Source organism: Patagioenas fasciata, chromosome 16 (assembly GCF_037038585.1).
Source record: "Patagioenas fasciata isolate bPatFas1 chromosome 16, bPatFas1.hap1, whole genome shotgun sequence".
Lineage (NCBI taxonomy): Eukaryota > Metazoa > Chordata > Aves > Columbiformes > Columbidae > Patagioenas > Patagioenas fasciata.
Window position 1 is genome coordinate 11,262,762 of NC_092535.1, and position 25,587 is coordinate 11,288,348.

Sequence of the window (25,587 nt, forward strand, 5' to 3'; positions counted from 1 at the left end):
CTGAAGTCCCCCAGGAATCATAAATGAGAAAGGGATTTGTCGGCAGCTCTCCAGGGACTACAGGAAAATGTTTCCTCCCTGGGCTCACGCGGATTAATAGTATTGCTCCTGCTACTGTAAGATCTCACTGAGAACCTGTTTGGACTGCTCAGTGATGCCTGGAAAATTGTCTGATATGCACCAGAAAACAGCTACAAGAAAGTGCAATTCCTTTTAGGCACCAAAAGATTAATTCTATACAATTGTACCTTTGCATGAGAAAGTGAAGTCTGTGCAGAGTTTCTACAAGAACTACCTCCCCAAGCCACTCCAACTCCTGTTCTGTGCCAGCACTATTAGACCAGATTAAACTTTGCCACATAAACATAAAAGGGCAAAACCTATAACTAAAATACCAGTAAACAACTTCTAAAAAGTTGTAACTGTCTCCTATTTGTTACAAACCCATTTGTCTTCTGTAAACTGCTCAAACTTTTGCCCCAACCAGGCAAAGCATCTTCCCAGTAAGTCAAAATATATAACTATTTTCTTTTTCATTATGATATTTCACAGTGGTTCTGAGCTGCTGCTCTCTGAAATATGGGGCAGATATAACTGAGTTTACATAGGTTGCACAGCAAATACTACATATATTATTTCAAGCGTGTATCAGCGAGACTCACCCTTGTGAAGGTCCCAACAAAATTATGTATATCAATATTGGGTTCTTCTGCATACACATAGGATCGGATTTGCAGTAGGTCCTATAAAACAGGAAGAGGTTGTGGCAGAAAGTTAGACAACCACATTTTAATAATTTACAAATATTTCTACCAAAAATCTTTGAGCAAGGGTTACTTATCAAGTTAAGATAATTGCTAAATTATATTACTTACTGGAGACCAACTGTCTAAGAGAAAATGCAATTGTACCAGCTTCACTGAAGAGTTTTTCTTGAAGTGATACCCGAGAGACTCCTGGGAGTCACTTAGACATCGGTGCCCCATAAATGAGATTTCAGCTTGAATCATCAAGACAGCTTAAGACACTTCTTACTTCATAGCAAAGAAGGTTTGGACTAGTCTTCCAAAGCAGGGAACTCAATATTTTGCTCAAGATGCCAGTGCCACTAGGGACGGATATGCCAGTTCTGCACAGTGTTTTCACTGCTGGCTCCTACACATGCACAAACTACTCACGCCATGAAGAAAATGCCTTGCTTTAAAGCCTTTGTATACAATAAACTTCTTGCACTTTTCACAGAGAGAACATCAATAAAATAGCTACTCCGGTTCTCTCGTCTTTTTCTTGTTTTCTTTAAAAAATAAACAAACAACAGAAGCATGAGTTACTTTAGCTAGAGATTCTGGAAAAACCCCAGTATGTTTGAGGGGGGTTATATGCTTATTTCAGATCACACAGTGGAGCTTCCATGGTGATACTCCTCCTTCATAGAGGCAAGCAATGAAAACTGAAATGGCTTCAGAGGCAGTTCATGGAAATCCTTGAATTGTGCCTGTGAACACACTGCAGTTGCAAGGAATGAAAGGAAACACTTGAGAAGTACCACCACCAAGTATCCTGCAACAAGAGCTATCCTGCACTAAGTTACTGCAGTGGTCTCTGGAGAGGAAAAAGCAGCCAGGAGCATCCTACCAGCGGCCACCTCCCGCTGCAGGGGCGTCCCCTGTCTGCCCACCGCGCTGGCCACTGCCCAGCTTCGTGGTGACAGCCGTGCGGCACGGACCTGCGTGACCTTACCTGAAATCTTGCCTGGAGCTCAGGAAGAGCTGGCTCACCCCTATAATCATTGTTGCCAAAGCCAACCTGCAGCATGCACTGAGAACAACGCTGCATTAACCTGTTTGTCAAAACAGCCCATTAACTGAAGCACCTGAATGTTTTTCAGGTAGAACAGATAACTCGTGTTTAGCAAGGAGAATATTCAGTACGAAGGCAGCTTACAGAAGCGGTTGGCAGTCTCTGAGTACAGGTCACAGGCAGCCGCAGTTTCCAGTCTGTCTCACCATCCAGCTGGTCAGTGCGAAGGAAACAAGACCCTGTGGATTTCCAACACCAGTCAGTGCCCTGTCCTCGGGTACACTTAGAGCACATGGAACAGCTTCATATCTCGGGCATCCTGCTTTCTTTGGAAACAGTATCTCGTTTAAACTAACATTTCTCAATAATGTAAGAGTCAAAAGAACTATATTCTTGCATCGCACATTCATTTCCTTCCTCTAGTCTCGAATACAGTGAGACTCTGCACAGTATCTTTAAGACATTTGAAATGTTCTCGCTAGTCTTTATGTTTTCTAATCCTTCTGATTAAACATTTCCTTATCCTACACTTAACGAAACAAATCTGAAGGGCAAGTAAAATTATTTACATCTACAAAACAAACTGTTGTACAACAAGATTCATTCACCCTGGATTCAACCACCTACATTCTTTGATTAGCAGAGTATAACAACCCGAGAAGTGGCAGCCCATAAAAGCATTTGAATTCTATCTCTCTAAAATTTTACTACTATCTATTTCTTTCACATTTCCAAAAGATAATTTTCTCTAAACAACCAGCGAAAGGTTAATGGCTATTTTGACAATTGGTTCCAGATGTTTACCATTCTTCTCCGACGTCCTCAGGAAGATCATGTCAGCAGGGACCCGCTGGTTCTGTTAGGAGAAGAAAGGCCATTATTGTGCATACACCCCTGCGCGCGCGTGCAGCCGCCTTCCACAGCCCCACTGAGACCAGCAAAGGGGCTACGGAGGAGAAAGGGGATTTCTTTGTCAATCTGAAGCTTGGTATTCATTCTGTTTTGAATCTTAAACTCACTTCCCTGCAGAATTCCAAGTGCAAGAATAATAACTGGTGCCAGCTCCCACTGACCAGATCAACCAACGGATAGTTTTACAAAAGAGCTAGTGAGTAACTCTAGAAGTAGGAAGAAATTTTAAACTAACGTTCGTTTCCTTTCAAGGAGTCCCATGCTAGAAGAAAATATGTATCTGGAGCCTACAGCTACCATTTCTCTTTTTTTTTTTCGGTGCTGAATATTTTCAGACTAATAGTTTTAGAGGACAAAGCTGTTTGCACAGAGACTATATGACAACTGAAAATCAGTATCAGTGGGTAAAAAATACACACAAACTTGTACAAAGGGGGAAATAAACCTGCACATACCAATGCCAGCAAATGGATCACTGTCTCCCAATACTTGTGTTGTTTACACCCAAAGCAACATTTGGATGTTGCATTTCTATCAGGTATTTAACCTGTGTCCAACTGTCAGAGATAGGACCAGGGAGGCTTTTAACCTTACTATAGTATAACTGGAAAAAATAAGTTATAGGTGCCTATCTAGAGAGTTGCTCCCATTTGTAAAGCTGCTGATGCTATCTCGGTGGGGCGGGGGAACCCTGAAAAGTGATTAAATATTATAACTAGTGTTCAACACTTGACATTCTAAGCCTATTGTAAAACAAATGTGACTTCAAAAATATGTAATTTTCTATGGTCTTGCAAAAAAAAGTACTTCATGCAGAAGAGATACACACAACAGCTAACCTTCTCGACAATGATGAGGTCGCCTACTTGTATGTTGGAGCTCTTCACCTTCACAGTCCCTGCAAAGGAAAGATATCGGTGCATCAGAACAGGGTCTGTGGGTGCTGGGCGGTGCTCCTCACCTCCCTCCCTCCCTCCCTCTTCGCGGTTCTGGAGAAAACGGGTAACATTTCTATCACAAGAATGAGTCAATGCTGCCCTGTAAAGACCCTCCAAGCCCACTGGTCACACAGTGGTTCTGGATCTGTGAAAGGGGCTGACAGCCTCTCATCTGACAGCTCCATACCTCAGCCCTGGCTGCAGAAACCCACTGGTCAGTCCCTGGCGATAGCTCCGAAACAAGCCCTTGAACTTCTGTTTTCCCACACAGTTTAACCCAGGAGTTCGAAAATACTTTTGGCATCAGGCAGACAACAGAGCAAGAACAGGAAAATCACCATCTGTTGACTCCTCTTCCCTAGGCGGCTGAAAATTTAACGCTCAAGTCTCAAGCCGAGACCTGGGATCCATGAGTAAAATGGGCACATGTTAAAAACAAGGCTCATTTCCTTCTGTGCTGCAGCTCTTGTCTCCGGTCCAGCTCTACCAGCCCTCCTTTGCCTCTCAGCAAAGCCTGACCAAGCCCTGCAGATTGTGAGTGCTACAGAAAACGCATAAATATTTATTTCTTTACAGCTGTCAAACATTTCCCAGTTGCTTTAAAACAGGGGATTAATTTAACAATTGGCTAGTAATTTCAAATCATTAGCCAGCTCTAGATTTGGCTTCTCAGACTCACTAGTGATTTATAATCAGCTAATTTGAACCCTGCCTCTATGTGTCTGTCTGTTATTTTTCAACAAAAGCCTCTTTAATCTGCCGTGATTTGAGTGGAAGTGGGGGAGGCACGTGGAGCCCCCCCAGCACAGACAACACTCCTACTGTACCTCGAAATTCATGGGCTAACTGGCCAGATAGCAGCTCAGAGGGAAATGAGAAGGGGGAAGGGAGGGGGAATAGAAATTAGCACAAAGCACAAAGGTCACTAGGATTTTACTACTGGCAGTCCCTTCATTAGCATCCTTCTCAGGATATGCTTCAGTGTTTCTGCTCCAAATTAACAATGAAAGCCATTCTGGGCTCCCGGCAGCCTGCTGCTTTGGTGACACACTGTGTGCTTAACAACATGCTTCATCACTGCTGCTAATAAATGCAGACTTCCTTACATGCCGTAATTATTCCTACAAATTATAAGCAGTCATGGCCCATTTCACAAATATCTCATAGGTCTTTTGTGGATTCTGGGGTTTGACTTACATATTTTTAGGTGGTTTTTATTTTTTTTTTAAGAAAAAGGGTAAACAACACAAATGCTGGGCAAAAGACATCTCTGGCGAGGCAGGAAGCATACCAGGGATTAAGAGTCCATTACGCAGAGGCTTGAAAAGAAAAGCCGCACTCCAAGAGGATCCAAAAAAGCATCCCTGGCAGTCTTCTGTATGGGCTATACAAAGTTAGGTACTATGACACTAAAAGGGTCTGACAGATAACATCTCTTCCTCCCCTTTTAATACGGTTATTCACAAAACAACAAAAAGTGCTTTTGAATATTCTCCTGTGTAAAGGAGGAAAAAAAAACCACCCAACCCTGTGTGCTCTCCCCACATGGGGACAGCAACTCCGCAGCCGCTGTGCAAAAAAGCTCCTGGAAGAAGAGGCGGATATGTTTAAGGATATTTTATGTATTTCTCTTAAAGATCACAAGGATTTATTTGGTGACTATCAGTGGAGGAAGCACTACCTGCAAGGTTCAAGAACGAAAGCTTATTTTTCTAGCGCTTTCCTTAATGATGTAAATCCACACTGGAAAAGAAAAACTAAGGCCTGGACAAAGCTACAATGTGATGATTTCCTACCCTTATGCACATAAAAGGTTTTTTGGATCATTATTCAGAAAACAATATCTGCTTTTAAATTTCTTTCAATACAAGAAAAATCAAAGCAGCTGGAGCAGATTTGTCTTGTTCAATAACCCTCCCAGCCCCGGCTGGTTTAAGGTACAAGAAAGAGAGGACCTTTCTAACCAATACACATTTTTATAACTCCTGTATAAATGAGATGCCCTTTTTAGGTAGAAAAGCTAATTCGGCGTTTCCAGGCGTACTCCTGGCCTCTCACGGATGACATCTCTGCAGTATGTACCATATGTCCTGCTAAGAAGGCGCGGGACCAGATGTTTCCTTTGACTCAGGACTCCCATAAAGAAACTTACTTGAATTAGTTTTATTTTGATCTTGGGAATTCTGTAATTCCTTTTTCTTTCTGTGGGGAAACTACCTCCTAACCGTGAGATGTTTTCTCACGCATGTTTAAGAACTAATAAGCTAATAACACAACTGCTTCATTTACAACTATTGCTCTACTGTTAAAGTATTTTGTACTAATAAATTCTTGCTTTTAGAAGTGCATCTAAAAGTGCTTTCTCTAAATACACATAGGTTTATTTAGCATTCACTATGCTGTCAGTTCATATTTTCTGAAGTTAATCAGAACAAAAGTGAGTGATCAGCACAATTTTTAAACCAATTAGTCTCGATATCTTATTTTTTTAAAAAAATCTTAATATTTGATTGATACTTGTTTCATTCTTTGCCATATCCTTATTTTAATTTTTTTAAAGATCAAAAAGTAGACACAAAATGCCGTTTCTTCCCACTTCAGCTATGGCCTTTGGAATTATCACCAAACCTGATGGATGTACCATAAAGCAGATTACTTAAGAGTATGAAATACATTAGCCAGAAGAGATGCCTTTTGCTAGCATGTGAGCACTTACATCAAGATTTCACAACAGATCTGCAGAGCTGCATTAAGATCAAAACACTTCATTTGGAATTAAAGATGAAGCCAGAGATCGATTAAAACAAGTCAAATGCATCCAATAAAAAACCCAACTTGTTTGCATGTGCTGCAGCAAACTTTTGCAGCCTTACACTATATAAACTGTGGAGAAGGACTCAGAGGGTTTGGGAAAATATTGTTTTTATATGGCTGGTAAATGCCAATGATCTGTATCTCAAGCAGCACCCCTCGGTAGGAGGTCTCTTCCCATTCCATTCGGGGAAGTTTCCCTCTGTTATGCAGTGTTACCGGGGAGGGCGGCCGCGAGAGAAGAAAAACAAACCAAGAATCTGCAAGCACAGTTCTACCTTTCTATCAAGCAGAAAGTCAGCACACAGACCCCTGAACACAAGGAGGCTTGTAGGTTTATGAATAGGGGATTGAAATCTGATTATTTTTTATTACAATCCAAACAACTGTCCTTTAAATAGAGGCGAAAAAAAATGCTTTCCAGAAGTCTTCTGGTTTCATCATTTTGGAACATAAATGGATCACATCCAGCTTCAGGTTGGAGGGACTTTTTTATGTTATGTCAAACAAAGGAACATACAATCTATACTACTGTCTATGCTGCCCTGCAAAAAGATTAGTCCCTGGAATTCAGCAACCATATTCAAAATAAAATGTGATCCAAAGAGGATCCTCCCTTTTCCTCTACAAAATCTTAAAAAGCTTAACACAAGAACAGTGCACGAAAGAAAAGTTTCTCGTACAGCAGCAAAGCTGCAAATTGGAAACACCCCCCTGGGGTGGGGGCCAGGCTGGAGCCCAGAGGGCACAGGGACCCCAACCCGGGAAAGCCCTTAAACCCCCGCTTACTTCTGTTCCTACTCAGAGCTTCCTCTAAGCATGTGCTGGAGTCTCCCTGACTTCACTCAGACCTGAGAACGTATTTACATGCGTGGGCTTGGGCTGGAGAGGCCAAGGTTGGAGATGGGAAAAACTGTTCTGTGGCCACCTTAACAGTGGCTTAGCGCAAATACTCAGGGGAAATCAAAATAGCTTGGAGAAAGCTGCAGCACTCCATTAGATCCATTATAGCAAATCTTCAAGAACAGCGGTGCTCAGTGTCGAGCCTCACCTAATCCCCCCACCCCCAAAACACTGGCATTAGAGGCAAAACTGCTAAAAAAATGACACGGGAACGCTTCAGAGGGCTTTTTTGTATCCCTCAGAACTGCCTATTTCCAATACAGGGCTGTGCCAATATCCTGAAGCATGAACTGGTGCTATTCAATCAAAAAACAAAACCCAGCCTGTAAACAGTCCAAGGCAAGTCCCACCTGGAGTTTTGTCAGCTACGCTGAAAATTAATGGTTAAGATCAGCTGTTTGCAGCTGATTTCGATATTTGCTGCTTCTTACTTGTAACCTGACGAAGAGCTTCACTGAAAGCTTGTCTGCTTTTTCTAACTGTACAAATAGATACAAAAAAACAACCCAGCAGTCTTCCATCCTGCATCTATAGGGGCCTCATGAGGTACTTTCCTGCTCCCAAGTGATTCTCAGAGGTGCTAAGGTTTTAATCAATGGAGAAGTATAATAGATGTGAAAAGCTCGAGTATTGAGATTTGCGGAGAGACAGAAAATGACTTTTCTCCCCAAACCACAAGACCACCATAAATAATTTTCTGTGTTTTTCCTACTCCAAACTATACTGCTAGGAAGTCTCATTCCTGTTTCTGCACCAAATTCATGTTGAATAAAGCAGCTGAAGATTTTCTTTCACAAAATTAGAAAAGTTAAAGGACTGGGGGGAGGGAAGTCATTCATGGGAAACGTAATAGCAATATGAAAAGAACTAAAGGAGAGGTCAGGCCCCTTATAGATCACTGAATAGAATCCAGAAAGCAACTCTTTTATATCTTTAAACAGATGTAGTACACCCCTCTTGGATGAGGCTTTTGTTGGTTGCCAAGCATTTTAAGTGTTGTAGTAAGAACACGTTATTAAAAGGGGATTTAATATTCAGAAACTCAAATTCCCTAGTTCAGAGTTGCTTCATAATTCTCGGCAAATATATACAGCCCTAAGCAATTATGTTCAAAAAGCAGCCTTATTCTTAAAAGTACAAGTGTTGAAAGCCGCATATTTTCTACTACACCTAGTTCACTGCATCTTAATTCAGGGGTATAAACTTTTATAACAAAGAAACTGGAACTGAAAAAAAAGAAGTTGCTTAAATTCAGTTCATTCCCTTTTTAAAAGCCAAACCTGGCCTCACTGTCATTGTGATGGTATTAAGAGTAACTCCACAGTGAGGCAGCATTTGATTTTTCAAACAGGAATTTAAATGTCTTTGTTAGGTAGGGCACAGCTGTAAACAATGGCCAGGGATCAGGCACAGCTGAGCTGCAGGCTGCGCTCGTTTACAAACGGGGCCTCCAAATTCCTCACAGTTGACGGGGCTAAAAACAATGTACACAAAAAATCACAAGAGAAGATATCGCCCATGTTGAGGAACTACAGTCGCTGCAAACAGAAACACACAACAGGTGTGATAACATATCACACAGTCTCTTTTAGCGAAGGACTTCGATGACCGAAGTCCCTGTTACAGGCCACAAAAAACCCATGAAACTCAACCAGTATTGCACGTCCAATAAGTGGTGGAACGCATTGGTACTTCAAGCAAGTCATCTTTAATTTAACACATGCACTCACAAGCTCCTTCAGTCCACAGAGCACTTGTTTGAGCTCCGGTTTGTGGTTCCTGTGCTGGAAGGCTCCGCGGCCTGAGGCACACAGCTCACCTTCACCTTGCTGCCTGAATCTACCTCTGCAGAACCATCTTCTGACAATTTCACAGACCTACGTTTAATTCTTCTATAAAGGCGCTTTTGCAAATGACCTATGTGGATCCTCCTCCCTGTTTTAAGCACACATTTGTTGTTTCCATTAAAGAATTTAAATGGGTAGCTTATAGGAATCCTTCTTACATCCATCTCTCTTACTGACAGGGTGAACAAGCCAAACACACATGCAGGAGGAAGACAGATACACCATGACCAAAACTGGAAGAAAAACAAAAAAAAAAAAACCCAGACAACCTATCACATCTACTATAGTTCCACTCTTGTTTTCTTCCTGCTGTGCTGTTTGCTGTATTTGCCTCTCCCTCCCTTCATCCGTGCAGCATTACAGAGACCTCCTCTCACATCAGAGCTTTGCAGGAAGGAAAACACATTTCCCTTCTGGAAACGTCCACCTCCACAACCCAGAGAAACTCAGATCCAGTTTGGTGACTCCAATCCACCAAGAAGGGACAATAACTGGGAAAGAAGGTACAGCCTACGCTGGGGCTTAGGAGCAACGAGGGTTTAAAAACATCACATCGGTTGCCTGGAAGTCAACCCCTGCCTGGTGGTGGCTGCAGTGACCCCCAGCACACCCCACAGGCTCCCACGTGTGAAAACACACTGACCGCCCACTCCCCACACCTCAGGTCGCCGAGATGATGCTCTGAAGTTATTTGAGGCATCCATCCTCCTCCCACCTTCCCCTGCATTAGCTGTGCATCTCCCTGGGAAACCCCCAGTGCAGCCCAGCGAGGAGCCGTCCACCAGAACCCCGCCGGACCCCCAAGGCCTCGGCAGCGTGGCCACGTGCCCACGAGCCCATAACCCCCTCCCCGCTCCTTGAACTCTGCTTCCCCAACTGTCAGCAGCCCGTGATTGAGTTGCAACCCCCGGCGCTGCCGCGGCCGTGCCGGGACGCGGCGATGGAGCCGCCGAGCCGACCTCTCGCTGTGAGCTTGCTGTAGATCTGCGAGTTCACTTCCTTGTCGCGCATGTAACATCTGATCTCCTCCGCGGCCTCTCGGATGACGGTAACGGCAAGCACAAATCCCTAAAAAGCAGCGTGGTGGGGGGAAACAGAATGGATGGACACGTCAGGGAAAAATCACATCTGCCTCTAATAAGAGCAATATTTATCAGTATCAATGCCAACAATCTGCATTTCTGCATTCTGTCTTCTCTCACTAAAACATTATAGTGATATTGCTGCTGTCCAGAACTCCCAACAGCAAACTGACAACAGACTTCTTGCTTAAAAGAAAAAAAGGTTGTTTCTCAGCTTTATTGTGATGCTCTGTTAGTACCTCCAAAGGAAATATTTTTAAAGTTTATCTGAAGAGTGTAAATAATATATTTCACCTCACTTCACAGGTGAGTAACAAGGACTGAGAGGGGCTACACACAAGTCAAGTGTAAGAAAGGATCCCTCAAATCTCAGCACTCCCTCCACCACAGAGCCATCAATCAGCTCGCTTACTCTGGAAGATTTTATTATAGAAATCTATATGAAAATTTTATATAGCCCCCTTTTTATATATACACATATAGAGATACACTTACGTAATGTGTATTCATGTGTATGCATACACACAGCCTACACAAATAAGCACTCTAAACATATTAATGTGAAGTACTCATAGTATAATTACACATTTGTCTGATTAGGGTTTCGGTGCTGCTTTTCTGTGGATATGAGCCATTATTTCTTTTCCTCTTGTCATGAGGAAAAGGCCCACACCGCATCCTTCACTATATAAAAAATAATTAAATTAATGCAAAACAATGTAGTATGTTTCTTCAGTATTTAAAAATGCAGACACGTGAAGAGACACAAGGATGGGTTTTGTTTAATTTTCTGTATTCGATCCTTTATTTACAAACATTGAAAGTAACAAGCTATTAACACTGTATTTTCAGAGAAGTGTTTCACCCCCACACGTTCAGGACCACAATCATCTGTTTTGCACCATGGTGGAAGAGCTCCCATTTTGGTAACTAACAGAATGAACATTTCCATGTACAAGTTGCATTTGTATGTTTAGCTAGAAATTCCTATCTGCTTTTCCAAACTAAATTTTAAAAAGCATCCGTTATTTTCAACTTATGTCTTCAAATAACTGCCCAAAATATCCCCACATGTGCTGACTCACTGTGTCATCTCATCTGTCATTCCATCCCAAACACTCGTATTAGCCACTAGCAATGAACAAAGACCTTTCCTGCTTTCTGGCAGCTCATATGCCAAATCCTAATTGCTCACCTGGCACAGACAAGTCACAACTGCCTACACAGAACCCAGAGAGATCCCCTATGTGCTTGTATATTTCATTTATACAACAGGATCTTATGAAACTAGCATTAAGTTCACACAGTAAATGCAACACAGCACACACTGAAGAGAGAACCCAGTGAGATCCAGGCTTTAATATAAACAGAATTTCAGCAGCAATGTCTCAAAGCTGCCCCTTCACTTCTTTCGGGATTTTGCCAGGGATTTCACAGTACTGCAATTCTAAAAGGTGGGAAAATTTTCCTTTGCTCTTCCTCAGCGATCTCAATAGGGTCACGTATTTTTACCACCACCATTTCTCAAATCAGTGCACGAGTACTGTCTTAGAAAGAGCCCTGTGTGCTTTTAAAAATCAATTTTCCATTAGTTTTGTGTCACTTCTTTAAAGTAAAAAGTATGTCTATCCTCGCAGATTTTCAAAACTCCGGTAGCTGAGTTAAGCCCACCTAAGTTTAAAGACGGCCCTGCTTTGAGCAGTTGGACCGCATGTCACTCTGAACCAAAATTATTCTACAACACTATGAGCTGAAATGCAGCAAAAAAAAGTTATTCACATAGAAAGAGAAATAATAGTTTTACCAGGGTAAAAGAAAAAAATACGTGTACCTATATTTATGCATTTAAGCGGTTGTAACTGGCTCATGCAGTGCATTTTAGAGATTTAAGAAGCCCATTCTATGCCACTATTCCTCCTTCTGTCCTTTGACACCACTGGAGTTTCTGCTTCAAAACTGATTATGATAAATTTCCCTGGATCGCAGGTGACACACATGGCTATCAAAAGAAAACGGCAAATAGTTCACAGGAAGGAAAGAGTATCTGCACTCTGAACCAAGTCTGAATATGTCCCTATATATTTATTTTTATGTGTGAGAGTTTTGTAGAGGGGGGTGGTTGTCAGTTTTTTAATTTGCTTTTTTGAATGTGGTTAACCATGAAGGAGTCTCCATTTGTTTTCTCATAGTCACTGCGGGCAGTGGCGGGAGCTCTGTGCCTGTAACAATGAACACGTTGTGGGCAGAGTCCCCTCACATCCCCATCAAACCTCTACAAAATGAAGCTTAAGGCCAGAGCCAGCATATATGCTACAACACGTATGGCTCATGCCTGAAGAAGTGAGCTAACAAAATGACTGAAGGCGCAAACTAAAACCCCACAGAAAAGGCAGCACAACAAATTTGGTCAAACACTGAAACTTTCTTGAATAAATAAACCTTAAATGACCTACCAGAGGAACCCAGTATGTGTAAAGTGCACCAAGCCTCATTTCAACGACGAATTGTGAGCAGGCCAAAAGCAAGAAATAAAGGTTGAAGAAGTATTTGAACTGGTTAAACAACACCTAAAAGAAAAAAAAGATGAAGGAGATGAACAGAGTTCAGACGTTACACATATTGAGCTAACCACCAGAAAGACTTTTGCATGCTCCTCCGGTGTCTGAGTGCTAACTTAGGGCTGTCTTAGAGTAGCCCTGGACACTCGGGACAGATCTCTAGCTCTAGGTTCTGCTCCTGTCTATTGTAAAACCACTGAAATCAGGGAACGCACTGGGGCAAGATGATGAGAAGTGACTCTCCGCACTTACCCCAGGGAGAAACGTAAAAAAGTTGTATTTCTGATTGTTGATCACATTGCGAGGGTATCTCTGCTCCCTCTTCTCTGGATGGCCAAGCCAAACTGTACGAGGCCTCGGGTCTCTCCTCCCACAGCATCTTAGGCACTCACAACACCTATAGAAGGAAAATTAATTAATTACAAGTTAATTTTTAATAAATTTCTTTGACTCACACCCCCCCCAGACCCTCTCTGCCAGCCAGGCGAACAACTGAGCGTCACTTCTTCATCTGTCACTCATCACCTCTCATTTCTCAGTTATCTGCTATATTGTGAGCATCTTAAAACCCGGAGCTTGACTTGCTACCAAATACAGATGTTCCTTCTGCTGCAGCTGCTGCAGCCCTGCCTCGCAGCCCACTCGAGGCTGCCAGCGAAAACTCAGCTCTCACAGGAATTTTAGCAAATAGAACTGCACTGCTCAATGTTATGAATCCTTATGACTTGAGGCAATGAATCAAACACCGTCAGTTACTCCGTGGGAGATGCAAGGGCTTATCAGCAATACCTCCTGTACCTTGAAAAAGCCCCTCTGTCCAAAATTGCTGCATTGTACCCTCCCAAACCCCAAAAGGGTTGTTTTCCTGTTGTCACTGCTTCTTACTGAAAGCCAATCTCTTCCCAATCCCCCTTGTTCCTTTAAAATCAGCCCTATTGAATTTCATTGACATTTAGGAAAGCCAGCGTCAGCTAGACTGACAACCAAAAGCTTCAGAGCTCTTACAAACCACCTTTCCAGAAACCACCGCTAAGATCTGCTCTTAAATCACAGCATTCTGCCACGAAAGTTCCGTTAAATATGTACCTAACTGAAAGAAAGAACTATTTAAGGAAGTACACAAAGCATTCAGCTCTTAAACTCACTGTCTTGTCAGAAGATACACACCGCATGATGAACCGAGTTAACAACTCACCACACAGAAGGTGGTTTCCTACAAAGATACAATTTTTTTTTAATGTTTTATGCCCTGCTGGTTGCAAATAAACAGAAAGAAAAGTTATCAGTTAAGTCAGTTCCTTCAGTAGATAAGAGGGGAGGAAAATACAATATAAAAATCAACTTTGCTTCCAGAACTAAAGCCGTCACCATGGGATTCAGTGCTCCATGAGCACACAGACATTAACTTCACAAGGCTGCCTTGCAAGATAATTCATCACAAGCTTTTAGAACTAGACAAAAAGACTGACGTTGTTATATTTCATTAAGAGTGGCAGATGAGCCCAGAAAAGGTGGATTTTTCTCTCGTCTGCACTCAAGAACAACCAGAACCATAAGCGTACAGGTGCTGTCCAAAGACAGGAGGGGTTTTCTCGCTCAGCGCAGCTTTCAGACCAAAATGCTGACAAGACAGCAGAGCACTACATAGCGCCCATGCATCGGTGCTGAAGGAACGTGAAATCACAACTTCTGGATGATGCCAAACGCAAGTCAAACTCCCAGTTCCAAAACCAGAGCACTCCTAAGTCCTCCAGTCGCAGTAACAACCCCTCTGCTTTCACCCGCACACGTTTACCACTGCCCGCATAGAGGTCAGCTTTATCAAAGCTGCTGTATTGTCAACATGGCCTTGCAAACTGTTCATTTGCTGAAGAAAATTAGGAGAATGTAGGAAAATCTGACAGAGACACGGTGGGTAATGCAAATAGTTCAAAACCCTGACAGCAGTGCACACCTAGATCAAATGACTGGAATAAAGTGATTCTGCATTTGTAACATTGCTAAGACAGTGGACTTCCACCTTTGGCTATTCCCTAGGTAGTACCATAAAACCATAATTAACATAAGTACCCTAAACATAACTCACTTCGAAGTTACACTTGCCTCTGAAACTATCAATTTTTGTCAAGTTTACGAACTTTTTTCTTTCTTAGGAGAAACTAACCAGTGGATCTTTCTTCCCCATGTGCTTGTGTATAATACACATATCAGAAAGGCAGTTACCAACATGAGACAAACGGTAAAGCTGCTGTTAAACGCTCATTAATAAACTCTATTTCAGAAGTACTTGTTTATTAGCTTGATGCCTTTGGATTGCAGCTTCCTTTTGTATTTGCAGATGAAGACCTAAGACAAATAGTCACGTTTATCCCAAATACATGGAGAATAGTGAAAATGGTAGTATCGGGATTGCAATAGAAAATATATATGCACTATGGAATTTAAAAAAAAAAAAAAAAGGTGGTTTTCCTTCTTTCACAATGAAGCAAAGCACACAAGATTAGCCTTGATTTCATGTTTTAATGACTCTGAATTCAGAATGACCTTTGTGATAAGGCTACACATCAGAAGCTTTGCCCAAGGGAGCAAACCTGGTGTCCACACACCCCGTTTCATCACAACATGTTTCCCAGTTACAAAGAAAGTCAGTCGGTCCTTGTAATTAGACATCTGAAACCAGTTACCTTTGTTTGTTTTTTAGGCTGGGCCTGTTCTGGGGATTGTACTCAACAGCAAAAGTACCTACACACATATATCATAATATTTACAACAGGATAAGGCTCATAGCTGTTATACTATGATTTAATATATTTTTTAATTGTGCTGGGAATTGTTTTTACAAAGTAAAATTCACCTATATGCTCCAAAGATCTTTCCAAATATCTGGGCAGATCTTCAAACTGATACCTAAATCTCCAAAGCAGACTTACAGCTATTTTAATAAGTTCAATGACTTATCACCATTTTTTCTTCATGAATACAGAAGAAAATGGCAAATGAAGCCCACAAACTATTCACAACTTTTCATCTTAAGAAGAGTATGCTCTGCCCAGCTGTTTGCATACAATTATATTGCTTTTAGTCTTTTCCAAATGCCTATGAATCCTCCAGTCTGTGAATCCCAACACCTAGCATTGCAAAATTGCTTAACTTGTGTGGTTCTAAATGAGGCAGCATCTGCAAAGGCTGGGAAGTAGAAGGCAATTGCACAAAAGTGAAATTACCCAAAATGTAGCGCATGTTCTGCAATCAAAGCCACGACCTCTCATAGCATTCCCATCACAAAGACACACTGTGTATTACTATAAGGTTTGAGAATCAATCAAAAATAATGCAGTTCCAAGTATAAGCAAGAAAGGGCACAGAAGAATCTGCTGTGTAAAAACAACAGCTTGATGAAATTCCTGCCTGGCTGGAGTCACAGCAATTTCACAACCCCCTGAATTACAGGAAAAGCAAACCAAAAACCTAATTAGGCAAACAAAGGAAAAACTTCCTGCCTGGCAAGGTTTTGAAGGTGATTATCAGTAGTATCAATGCTCAAGTAAAGAATATCCAGCATTTCTACCCAGTCTGCTACATAGCCTTGTAGCATGAGGTTTCTATGAAACTTCAAGGAATTTGTAAAAAAAAAAAAAAGTCCAAACAACGAACGCAATACTACAACCAGAGCTGCATGTTGCAAGACTTTAACTGGGAAGGTTTTATCAGCGCTCAGGAATCCCGTTACGTCATCGTCTCAAATCCTGCCCCGGAACGTGCAGCGCTGAGCAAGGAACTCGCATACGAGCAAACAGCAAATGCTGATCCTTAGCTCATATACATTCAAAGATCTCCAAAGAGTTTTTGTTACGAAGGCACCCAGTGAGCCCCAGTGCTGGTATTTAACTCGCACCTACTCTGCGACCTTGTTTTTCCCACAAACCAGGCAGCAGCCGCCTGTGCTGTGCTGGGCAGGCTCAGAGCAGACGGCACAGTCCAAGCCCTGGGCTGGCAGGAGCGTGAAGTGGTGACGGTTATCTCCGCACGCTAATTACACAAGTGCCAGCCCACGGCTTCTTGAAATAAGTTAGAAAGGGAGCTTTTGGTAAAAACACTGACATTTCTCAAGCACAGAACCATGTGCTCATTCTTATAGGCAGATGTTTATCACCACCACCCCCCCCCCAACATTCCATTGTCATTTTTTTTTCAATTTTACCTTTTCAATGATATCTCAAACTTCATTAAGGAAGAATACATGACTAAGCTCATAAGTTCTGCTTTAAAATCCTGCATATGATATCTGTGATCCTTACAAAGTGCTTTACACAAGCAGGAGTGGCTGTAATGCCATATCGTGTTTTAACAGACCAACGGCAGGTTTCATTCACCTACCCAGGGTCACGTGCAGACACAACAGCTTCACTACCCGAGCCCTTTCCGTCTTACACGGGCCAGTGTTGCAATGTCATTAAATACCACAGCCGCTTTTATTATTGCAACAGGTGGTATTGGCACAACACATGGTGCGCCACCAGTGAAAGCCCAGAATGTGCCCGCACTGGATGGCTCATGAACACGCACAGGAGCCAAAGCAAAAGCCTTCGAAAGCTTCCAAGGACTTGTACTGTGAGCAGAGACAGCCATGCTTAGGGTGCAAAGTCCTGGGCTGCACCCCTAAATAGCCAACTTGGGACACTCGCATTCTGGATGACAAAACACAACTTGTAATGAGAGCAAAAAGAAGACGCAGGAAAATGGGGGGTGAACCTAACAAGGAACATTTCAGACAGTCTCCTTTTCCCTTTCTTCTCCTCTGGAAACTGAATAATCTTGACCTTGAAAAAAAACATTCTGGCAAATCCATGCAGTTGGGTACCAGAAACAAAGTAGTCTGAGCACAAACAAGTGCACAAACGTGTTTTCAGATTATCCTGGTGCTCATTAAATAAGTCCTTTTGACAGGGGCTATCAGCTTTTTCCAATTAACTTATTCCTCCGTTAAAAACTTCCACAGGTATTGAATAGTTCTGTGATCTACTGTTTCTTTGGATACCATCCTTGCTTTTGAGTATCAAGCTTGAAGACCTGGATGATGAGGGAAGGGGTTTCTCAGCCCATCACATCACTCCAAAGTGCTCTGCTCAGGGCAAGGTCAGCGTCACTGGAAGCAATTGGCTGTTTCTGGCAGGAGAGAACTACTGGCGTTAGTAGGAAATCAGAAGGCTACATCCTTGAAAGGGAAAGAAAGATTGGAAAAACAGCTCCAAGTTTACACTGCTGCTTAGAGATGCTGATAAAATTAGCGTGCACTTTCCAGGAATGGGAATCACAAGGCTAAAGAAGTGTGAGCAATTTTCTATAAAAGTTTAGGGATACACATTGCTAAACATTTCTCCTTCTCCATTTTGCAATCGAAGCACTGAAGAACAGTACTGCAATAGCCCCTGAAGTACAGTAAACTAGAAAGCCACTGTACAGCATGAACTTTTAAAAATTATTATCTTACAAAAAGAACATGAAAAATATATGAATACAGCCTATATGGGAAAGCTTATACAGCACTGTTATTCACATTTGAAATCACAACTTGGCAAAAAAATAATAATAATAAACAAACTCACAAATCCCCAAATAAAATCACAACCACTCAAAAGCATCTCTTCCAATGTGGCTGTGTCTAAAACTTTGAGTCCTGTAAATGACGTGGCCCTTGGTCTGCACAGGGATCTACAGGGCTGGGGAGATGGTGAAGAGCACAAAGGTCGACTGTGTACTTCACGTGGGATGATATTTGTTTACAAAAGCCCATTATTAGTGATGATGTAAGAAGCAGTAATATGACAGATTGACTGTCAGATGCCAGATGAACAGTCATTACCAAGAAGCAGTTTTGCTTTATAAATGCAGCATGTTTCATGGAAAAGCATTTGAGAAAGAAAATGAGAAGTGCTTTCATAAGCATTTTTCATGTAAAACCTAATGGAATAAAAGTTTCGCATTTGTCCAATACTGGGGTAGTATTTGTAATTAGTGTTAAAGTTAATCAACATATTAAATCACTTCTACAACCAGCATATTTCTCAGATGATGTTTCTATGTTTCTCACGGGCTGTGCTGTTAAGTCCTTGGCACCTTTAATATACAAACCAACATCCACATTTTATTATTTTAAAAGCATATAAAGAATTTTGTGTTGATTAAAAAAACCAACCAACCAACCAGAGCCACGCGCAGCCCCCTAGCCTTCTAATGCACCTGCCCATGATTCAAACGTTCCCATTTCATTTCAGACGGCAGCTGGGTGGCTCAGGAAGGGGCCAGGAGTGCTGCTGTTCCCGCAGCCCCCTCCTGCCCTCCATCCCTGCGGGAAAGCAGCCCCACTGGGCACGCACCGGCACACCCACGCACGGGCAGACGGAGGGCAGCAGCTCCCATCTCTCTCTGTTGACTTTGAAATGGAATCTGCCATTTTAAACAGAGCCAGGGTACCTACACACATACAATGGAATGGCCGAATGAAATGTTACTGTAAAGCTCCTCCTTTCCCAGCTCATTCCCCATTTCCACCCCCCCCCGCCACGTTTCTCGATCGAGGCCTTTCTACATTGTGGAGGCAGCGTGAGCACAGCAGTTTGACAGCTTAAAAAAAATGCCTTGCAGGATTGTGGACTGAGACCATAAGCTATATAGGGAAAACTTGTGTCAGGCACCGAACACCTGGGATACTTCAGAAACCTGCAGCACCCTTCCCAACAGAGCTCAGCCCCTGGGAAGCTCAGAGCCCACCCCATCCCACTACCAGTCCCGCTGCAGTTAACGCTATCCCCCCCCCTTCTCATTGGCATGTGTCTCACCGTGTTTTTTTCAGAGTGCTGCAACACATTGGAAAAAATATGGCTGAATTGAAGGCATACAGCTACAGAATTCAGAACTTAGCCTTGGATTGCAGCAAGGAAGATCCACGCTAAAGTTATGCTCAGGAACAGCACTGCTCCCACCAGTTCATTAAACACATGGTTTCTCTTTGACACAGATCTCAGCTGTCTGTGTCATCATTCATCTCCGCAAGGCTACTGCATGAGTTCCTTCCTGGCTTCTCTTCAATGTCTGATCCAGGCTGAGGCTGTAACGAAAGCCTTGCTCGGATGACACCTGCCCTTTGCTGCCTAGATGTGAATTAGGCATTTCTCCTTTTTCTTTTTTTTTTTTTTTTTTTTTAGCATACACGAAGATTTCTGTGAAGTCATTCACTTCACAAACCGAAATCTGTTCCCTGCTCCAGAACACCACACTGGCAAAAATCTCTGTTGAGAACTCGCCCCCACTGCTAAGGGGGAACCGCCACAGCAGAAGTTTCAGTTAGGGCTACGCTAAGGTGAAGTCTTTCAAAACTTGCTTATCCCTGGGTTTTCACATGTATTAAGGAAGATGACTTGGTCTTCATTATGGCTTAGGATCCTCGGGACTCCATCCTGGATGTGACACCAGGGACCCTCCCTGACTTGTTGGCTGATTTCTCCTTTGGTTTATAACATTGTTTTGGATTTGCTGGACTTTAATGCTTTGTTATCCACACTATCATTAATCAAATTACTAATATATCACAGGCTACTTTTCAGTAAAACAAGAGTTCCCAATATATTATAAGTCACATCCCCGAAGTTACCGCACCAAACAAAAACCCCAAAGCCAAGTTATTTAGACTGCTATAGAGAAAAATCCTAAGCAATCTTCCCTCACAACTTCTTGCTGCCAAAATTTCTTGCCAACACTGGAAACATCATCTCTGTGACTGCTAATCAGGTAGAGTCCACAACCAGCAAACCACAATTTAGATTAGATGAGGGCAATTTCTGTTAGACATACTAACCATATCCTAATACCCAAGAGGGTCTTAATGGATATTAGAGAATTTTAGGAAAATAAATCATTCAAGAAGCTTTAAGAAATTTCTCAGGCATCCACTTCTCCCTGATCTCTTTCAGTCCACATGACCAAATTTAATGCCATGGTGGCTGCACCTTGTGGAACCTGCCGAGTGATGCACATTACCCAGGCGCTGGGGAATTACTTGCTGCATCACACACACCTCCCAGTCGAGTATCCACTGGCATGGATATTGCTACAAACAATGTTCATAATAAAGCATAATTCCAATAATGAATAAACTATGTAGGTCAATTTCAGCTAGAGAAATACAATCAAAACTATTAACCAAAACCATAACAAACAATGAAAAAAGTATCAATTTCCTCTTGTTTTATCAGTCAGGACTTCCTTTGATATTTTAGTTTATTTTGCTATATAACTCACCACGTTAAAAAAGAAAAACATCCAGGGACAAAAGAAGCATCGCAATAACTGACAGCCAGGTAACTTGGATAACCTGTACAAACCACTATGTACAAACCAACCTGTCTGGATAATGGTGCAATTTCCTACCAAAATAGTATTACAGGATCATCTTTCTTATTTAACTTCCTGCATGGGAATGGCTATCAGGATAAATATATACGTATATCTCCTTTAGGAACGGATCCCACACTCAGGATTTTGCAACATCCCACATTAAAGATACTGTATTGCCTTGATTGATACAGTTAAACCCAGCCTCCTGCATTTAGACAGAAACCTTTGTTACGGACCTACAAACACCATCTCCGGCCCAACGCTATTCCCAAGCACAGGCCGAGCGCTCTCTCAGGAACCAGCCGGTAATTCTCCGGCCCCACGCCAAGCGCAACAGCGAGATGACAAACAGGACCCGGGGCAGGGCTGGTGCCAGGCGGCCGGTGCCACCCCGGCCGTTCCCGCTGCCCTGCACCCGCGGGCCGGGCTCGGCCACCCCCACCCCCCGCCGCGCTCGCTGCTGCTCAGGCTTTGTCTGAAGGGCTCTAATGAAGAAGACGATGAGGATAAGGGCCGCCCAGGCTGCCTTTTCCCCACGCAAGGGGCTACCAGCCGGCAGCTCATGGCTGACCCCGATCTCCCGCAGCCCCGGCGCCCCCGACCGCAACGCAGCACCGCCCGGCAGGGTCCTGCCCCCCGCCCGGGCGTGCCACGGCAATGGCGTCAGGAACAACCTGTCAGCCTGCCTGCCTGCCTCCCCCTGCTCCTCCTCCTCCTGCCGCGCCCGGACCGCGGCCGCGCAGCCTACGGCGACGCGGCTCCCCGAGCATCCCGCAAAGGCACCGGGCGGGGACCCCACCGCCTCCCCGAGACGAAGGCACCGGGGGTCGCGTCACCCGACCGCCCCCCATAACACAGGCAGCGGCCAGGCGAGCAGCGGGGCCCTGGACCCACGAGCTCCGCGGAGCAGCTCACCCGCTGCGGTGCTTGCTGTCCATCCGCTTCTTCTGCCGGACCGGCTGCAGCGGGATGTTGTCGGTCATGGCCGCGGCTGCCGGGGCGGAGCGGGGCGGGATGCGCTTCCCAGCAGCGCCTCGGCTCGGCTCGGCCCGGCCCGCCACCGTCTGGCGGCGCCGAGGGGGCCGGGCTGGGCTCTGCCGGGCTCCCAGCACGCAGGTGCCGCACCCGCTCCTCCCGCCCCGGTGCGCTCCGCTCCGCCCCCCCGGCCCGGTTCGCTTCTCGCCTCCCGCCCCGCTCCGCATCTCTCTGCTCCGCCTGTCCTCCCGTGGCGCCCGGCCCGGTTCGGCCCCGCTCCTGCATCCCCGGCGGCTGGCACCTGCTCTGCCTTAATCCCGCACCTGGGGCGCCGGGCTGAGTCCTGCCGGGCTGCCCTTCCCCTCGGTGCCCCTTGCACCCCGCCAGCCATCCCCCAGCCGGGCCGGAGGCTCAACAGTGCCATGCCACACCATTGGGCTCCTACCCCCACCACCTCCACACCCGTGGCCTCCTCTGTTTCACCTCAGGTGAAAGGACCACACCACATCCCCTGTGTCCTCAGCCTTTTGCAGCCAGTGCAAAGGTGCAGGTTGTATCTCTCCCTCTTTATACCATCCCACCATGCACGTCACAGACCTGTGCTTTTCAGTGCTGCTGTTGACACTCTTCTTGCTTGGTGACCTTCACTTACTCCTGGCAATGCTCTTTTCTGGATCCTGATCCATATTTCCTCTGCAAATCTAGGCACAAATTGCTCCGGCATTTTTCTTCTGTTTATGACTTCAAGCTTTTCTTTACAATAACCATGACTAAATTTTCATTAAAACTAAGTATACAAATCAGATTCCAATAAAGCGCTGGGCTACGGAAGTCGCTTGGCTTGATAACCTTGGTGTTTTATCAGATAGGGTTCCTGGATGCCACCAGAGTCTTTCCCACGAGCTGCTTCATATTCCCATCCCAGCTAAACTCTGCCCAATGTGTCTTTGACAGCCATTCTGTCTTCATCATCATCTTGCTTCTTTCCAGCTGTTCTATCTCTATTGCATTTTCCTCCTGGTGTCTCCATATCTTCATGTTCTTCCTTGCCATAAACAAAAAAGCAAGGGAATCTTTCAAAAACTGCACACCCTGCTCACATCCAGCCCATGCACCTTTCATGCTCAAACTTATTTGACATTCAAACATGAAAAACAAAATCCCCAGTGGCAAAGATGTATTTCATAAGGAGAATTAGAAACTGATACTGCAATGATGCCATTCAAATGAAGTACACTTTCCTAGAGATAGTATCATGAGAAAAACTGGTCAACACAAATATTCATGTCACACATCCTTCTTAAAATGTGGAATGTTAAATTACAGCTAGAAAACCACAAATAGGGAAGTCTAACACGGGTAATGGTATCTGGTCAGCCACCAGAAACTGCGCTGATCGCCTGTTGGGAGCTTGGTTGAAGTCACTGAAGAAAACCAACAAGCAACTGAGAAAATGTCAGTAATAGTAACAAACTAAAAATTGCTTCCGCTGTGTAACTAGTTAGGCGGTGGCCCCGTGTCACAGTGTCACAGCTGGTCACTGAGGATCCAGTCCCCACCCCTCTCAAATCACTTCCTCCTGCTTTGCTGTTCCCCTTGGACACTTTCTGTGTGGCTGCGCTCTCCATCGGCTCTGCAAAGGGACTGCTTTTACAGAAACCATCTGTCTGGGAGAGTTCCTTTATTCATTTATTTCAGTCAAATCCCATCAGGAGCTGGATGCTGAGCGCAGCCTGTGAGCAGCCAAGCAGCACCAGTGAGAGCACCAGAGCCTTGGAAGTGCACAGGCTTGGACCAGCGGCTTCTTCACCCAGATTTGCATCATGAAGAATCATAATGTGGGCATTACACATTTTCTGTAAGCGATGTCACGTCTGTGCTGCACAGCACTGTGCCCATGGCTGGCGCAGACAGGTGCCCACGGGTGCTGACAAGGTTGCTGCTTTGGTCAGAGCGCTCCAGCCTTTGTGTGGCATTGCTTGGCTAAATTTGCTCCCACCACCCACCCAGCCACAGCAGTGAGGACAGCAGACCTGCCATACAGGCTGTCATTTGTGCCAGTGGAGCTTCTTTCTGTTTGAAACCACCACGACTTACACTGGTGCACCTATAGAGTTGGAGGAAATGCCCAGTGCAGATAAAGATCATACAAAATAGTTGGGTCTACACATCCCTTACACTGCAGTCCCAGTCACCACAAACTTTGAACCTCTTTGCAGTGCATGGCCAGCTTATGTCCTATCCCTTTGCAAACAGTTTGCAAAACCCTTCACATCAATAATCTGCTTGGACTGGTCACTAAACAAAGACTGTGTACGTACTTACACATGCGGCCGTACTCAGACCACTTACAGCGCGTATCTTGTTTAGTTGTTGTAACTGCTCCCTACAGCTGCCTGCAGCCCTGGGCTGTCAGATCTCATCTGCCTGCATAGTCAATCTAAACTGCTCTACAGTTCTGCAGAACTAAAATACTGTGATCACAGTGACCAAGAGAAGAGAATGAGTGGGTAAGCCTGAGTGTAAGTTCAAAATCACCTTTAGTTTTAACATAAAAAAAAGTCAGTTCAGTATATGCTACTTTTCAGTATGATGAGGTCTTCTTTACATGAGTTCAAGACAATCTTAAATAATAGTTAGTATTATACTTCCCAGTGAAAAATGAAGACCATTTAAAAAAAAACAGAGAATATATGTTAAAAATAAAATAAAGGGGCAAACAGGAGCAAGTCACAGCAGAGTTTGTGGGTAGCACTCTTTTCTTTCCTGCCCTCACTGTGCTATAGCTCAGGTTACTCTATGGATTACACCAGCACAAAAACTGCAATTGTCATTTTTTTTTCCTTACAGTTGAAGCAGAGTCATCCTGACATTTTGTAATGAGGACGTTTCAGCAACGTAATTAATAGTTACACCAGTGTCAGGCACCAGCACTGAGAATGTTTAGGCAGCTGTTTTCAATGCCATTCCAGCTAGGCCAGTCTTAATACAAAAACTCTTTGTAGAACTGACTTTTAGACCGTATTTCAATTTGGTAATACTGTGTTTTAATTTCTTACTTCTCAATCTACTGTTCTTATCCACTTATGGGGAGAACTGAAGTAGAAATACACAAACATTTCAACTCATGAAATATATTTACTCCATTTTTTCTCACATTCAACTGCAGATTTTTTTTTTAATGAGAGAAGAGATGTGATGAGATAATTAACTTCAAATGATAATGTAATAAAATGAGCAACTGAAGAACCTTAACAGGATGTTGTACTTGGCCAAAACTGTCATAAGTCATAACACCATTGCCACAAAACCACTGGCCTCATGCTGTAACTGGCTGAAATGATAATCCTAGCCTCCAGCATTGAGG

The 25,587-nt window shown here is 43.8% G+C and overlaps 1 protein-coding gene across 1 annotated transcript in view; it reads right to left on the reverse strand.

Moving 5' to 3' along the window:
* The window catches only part of ATP9A (ATPase phospholipid transporting 9A (putative)), a 59,680-nt gene extending 37,334 nt beyond the window's left edge, over positions 1-22,346 (reverse strand). The window contains exons 1-8 of the mRNA XM_065849620.2: positions 22,161-22,346; positions 13,104-13,248; positions 12,747-12,860; positions 10,171-10,279; positions 3,552-3,610; positions 2,605-2,656; positions 1,945-2,039; positions 663-743 (exon numbers count right to left, since the gene is read on the reverse strand). Coding sequence (XP_065705692.1) covers positions 663-743; positions 1,945-2,039; positions 2,605-2,656; positions 3,552-3,610; positions 10,171-10,279; positions 12,747-12,860; positions 13,104-13,248; positions 22,161-22,228 — 723 coding nt within the window. The 5' untranslated portion in view covers positions 22,229-22,346. The remainder of the gene's footprint in view (positions 1-662; positions 744-1,944; positions 2,040-2,604; positions 2,657-3,551; positions 3,611-10,170; positions 10,280-12,746; positions 12,861-13,103; positions 13,249-22,160) is intronic.
* Between the last annotated feature and the right edge of the window lie 3,241 nt (positions 22,347-25,587).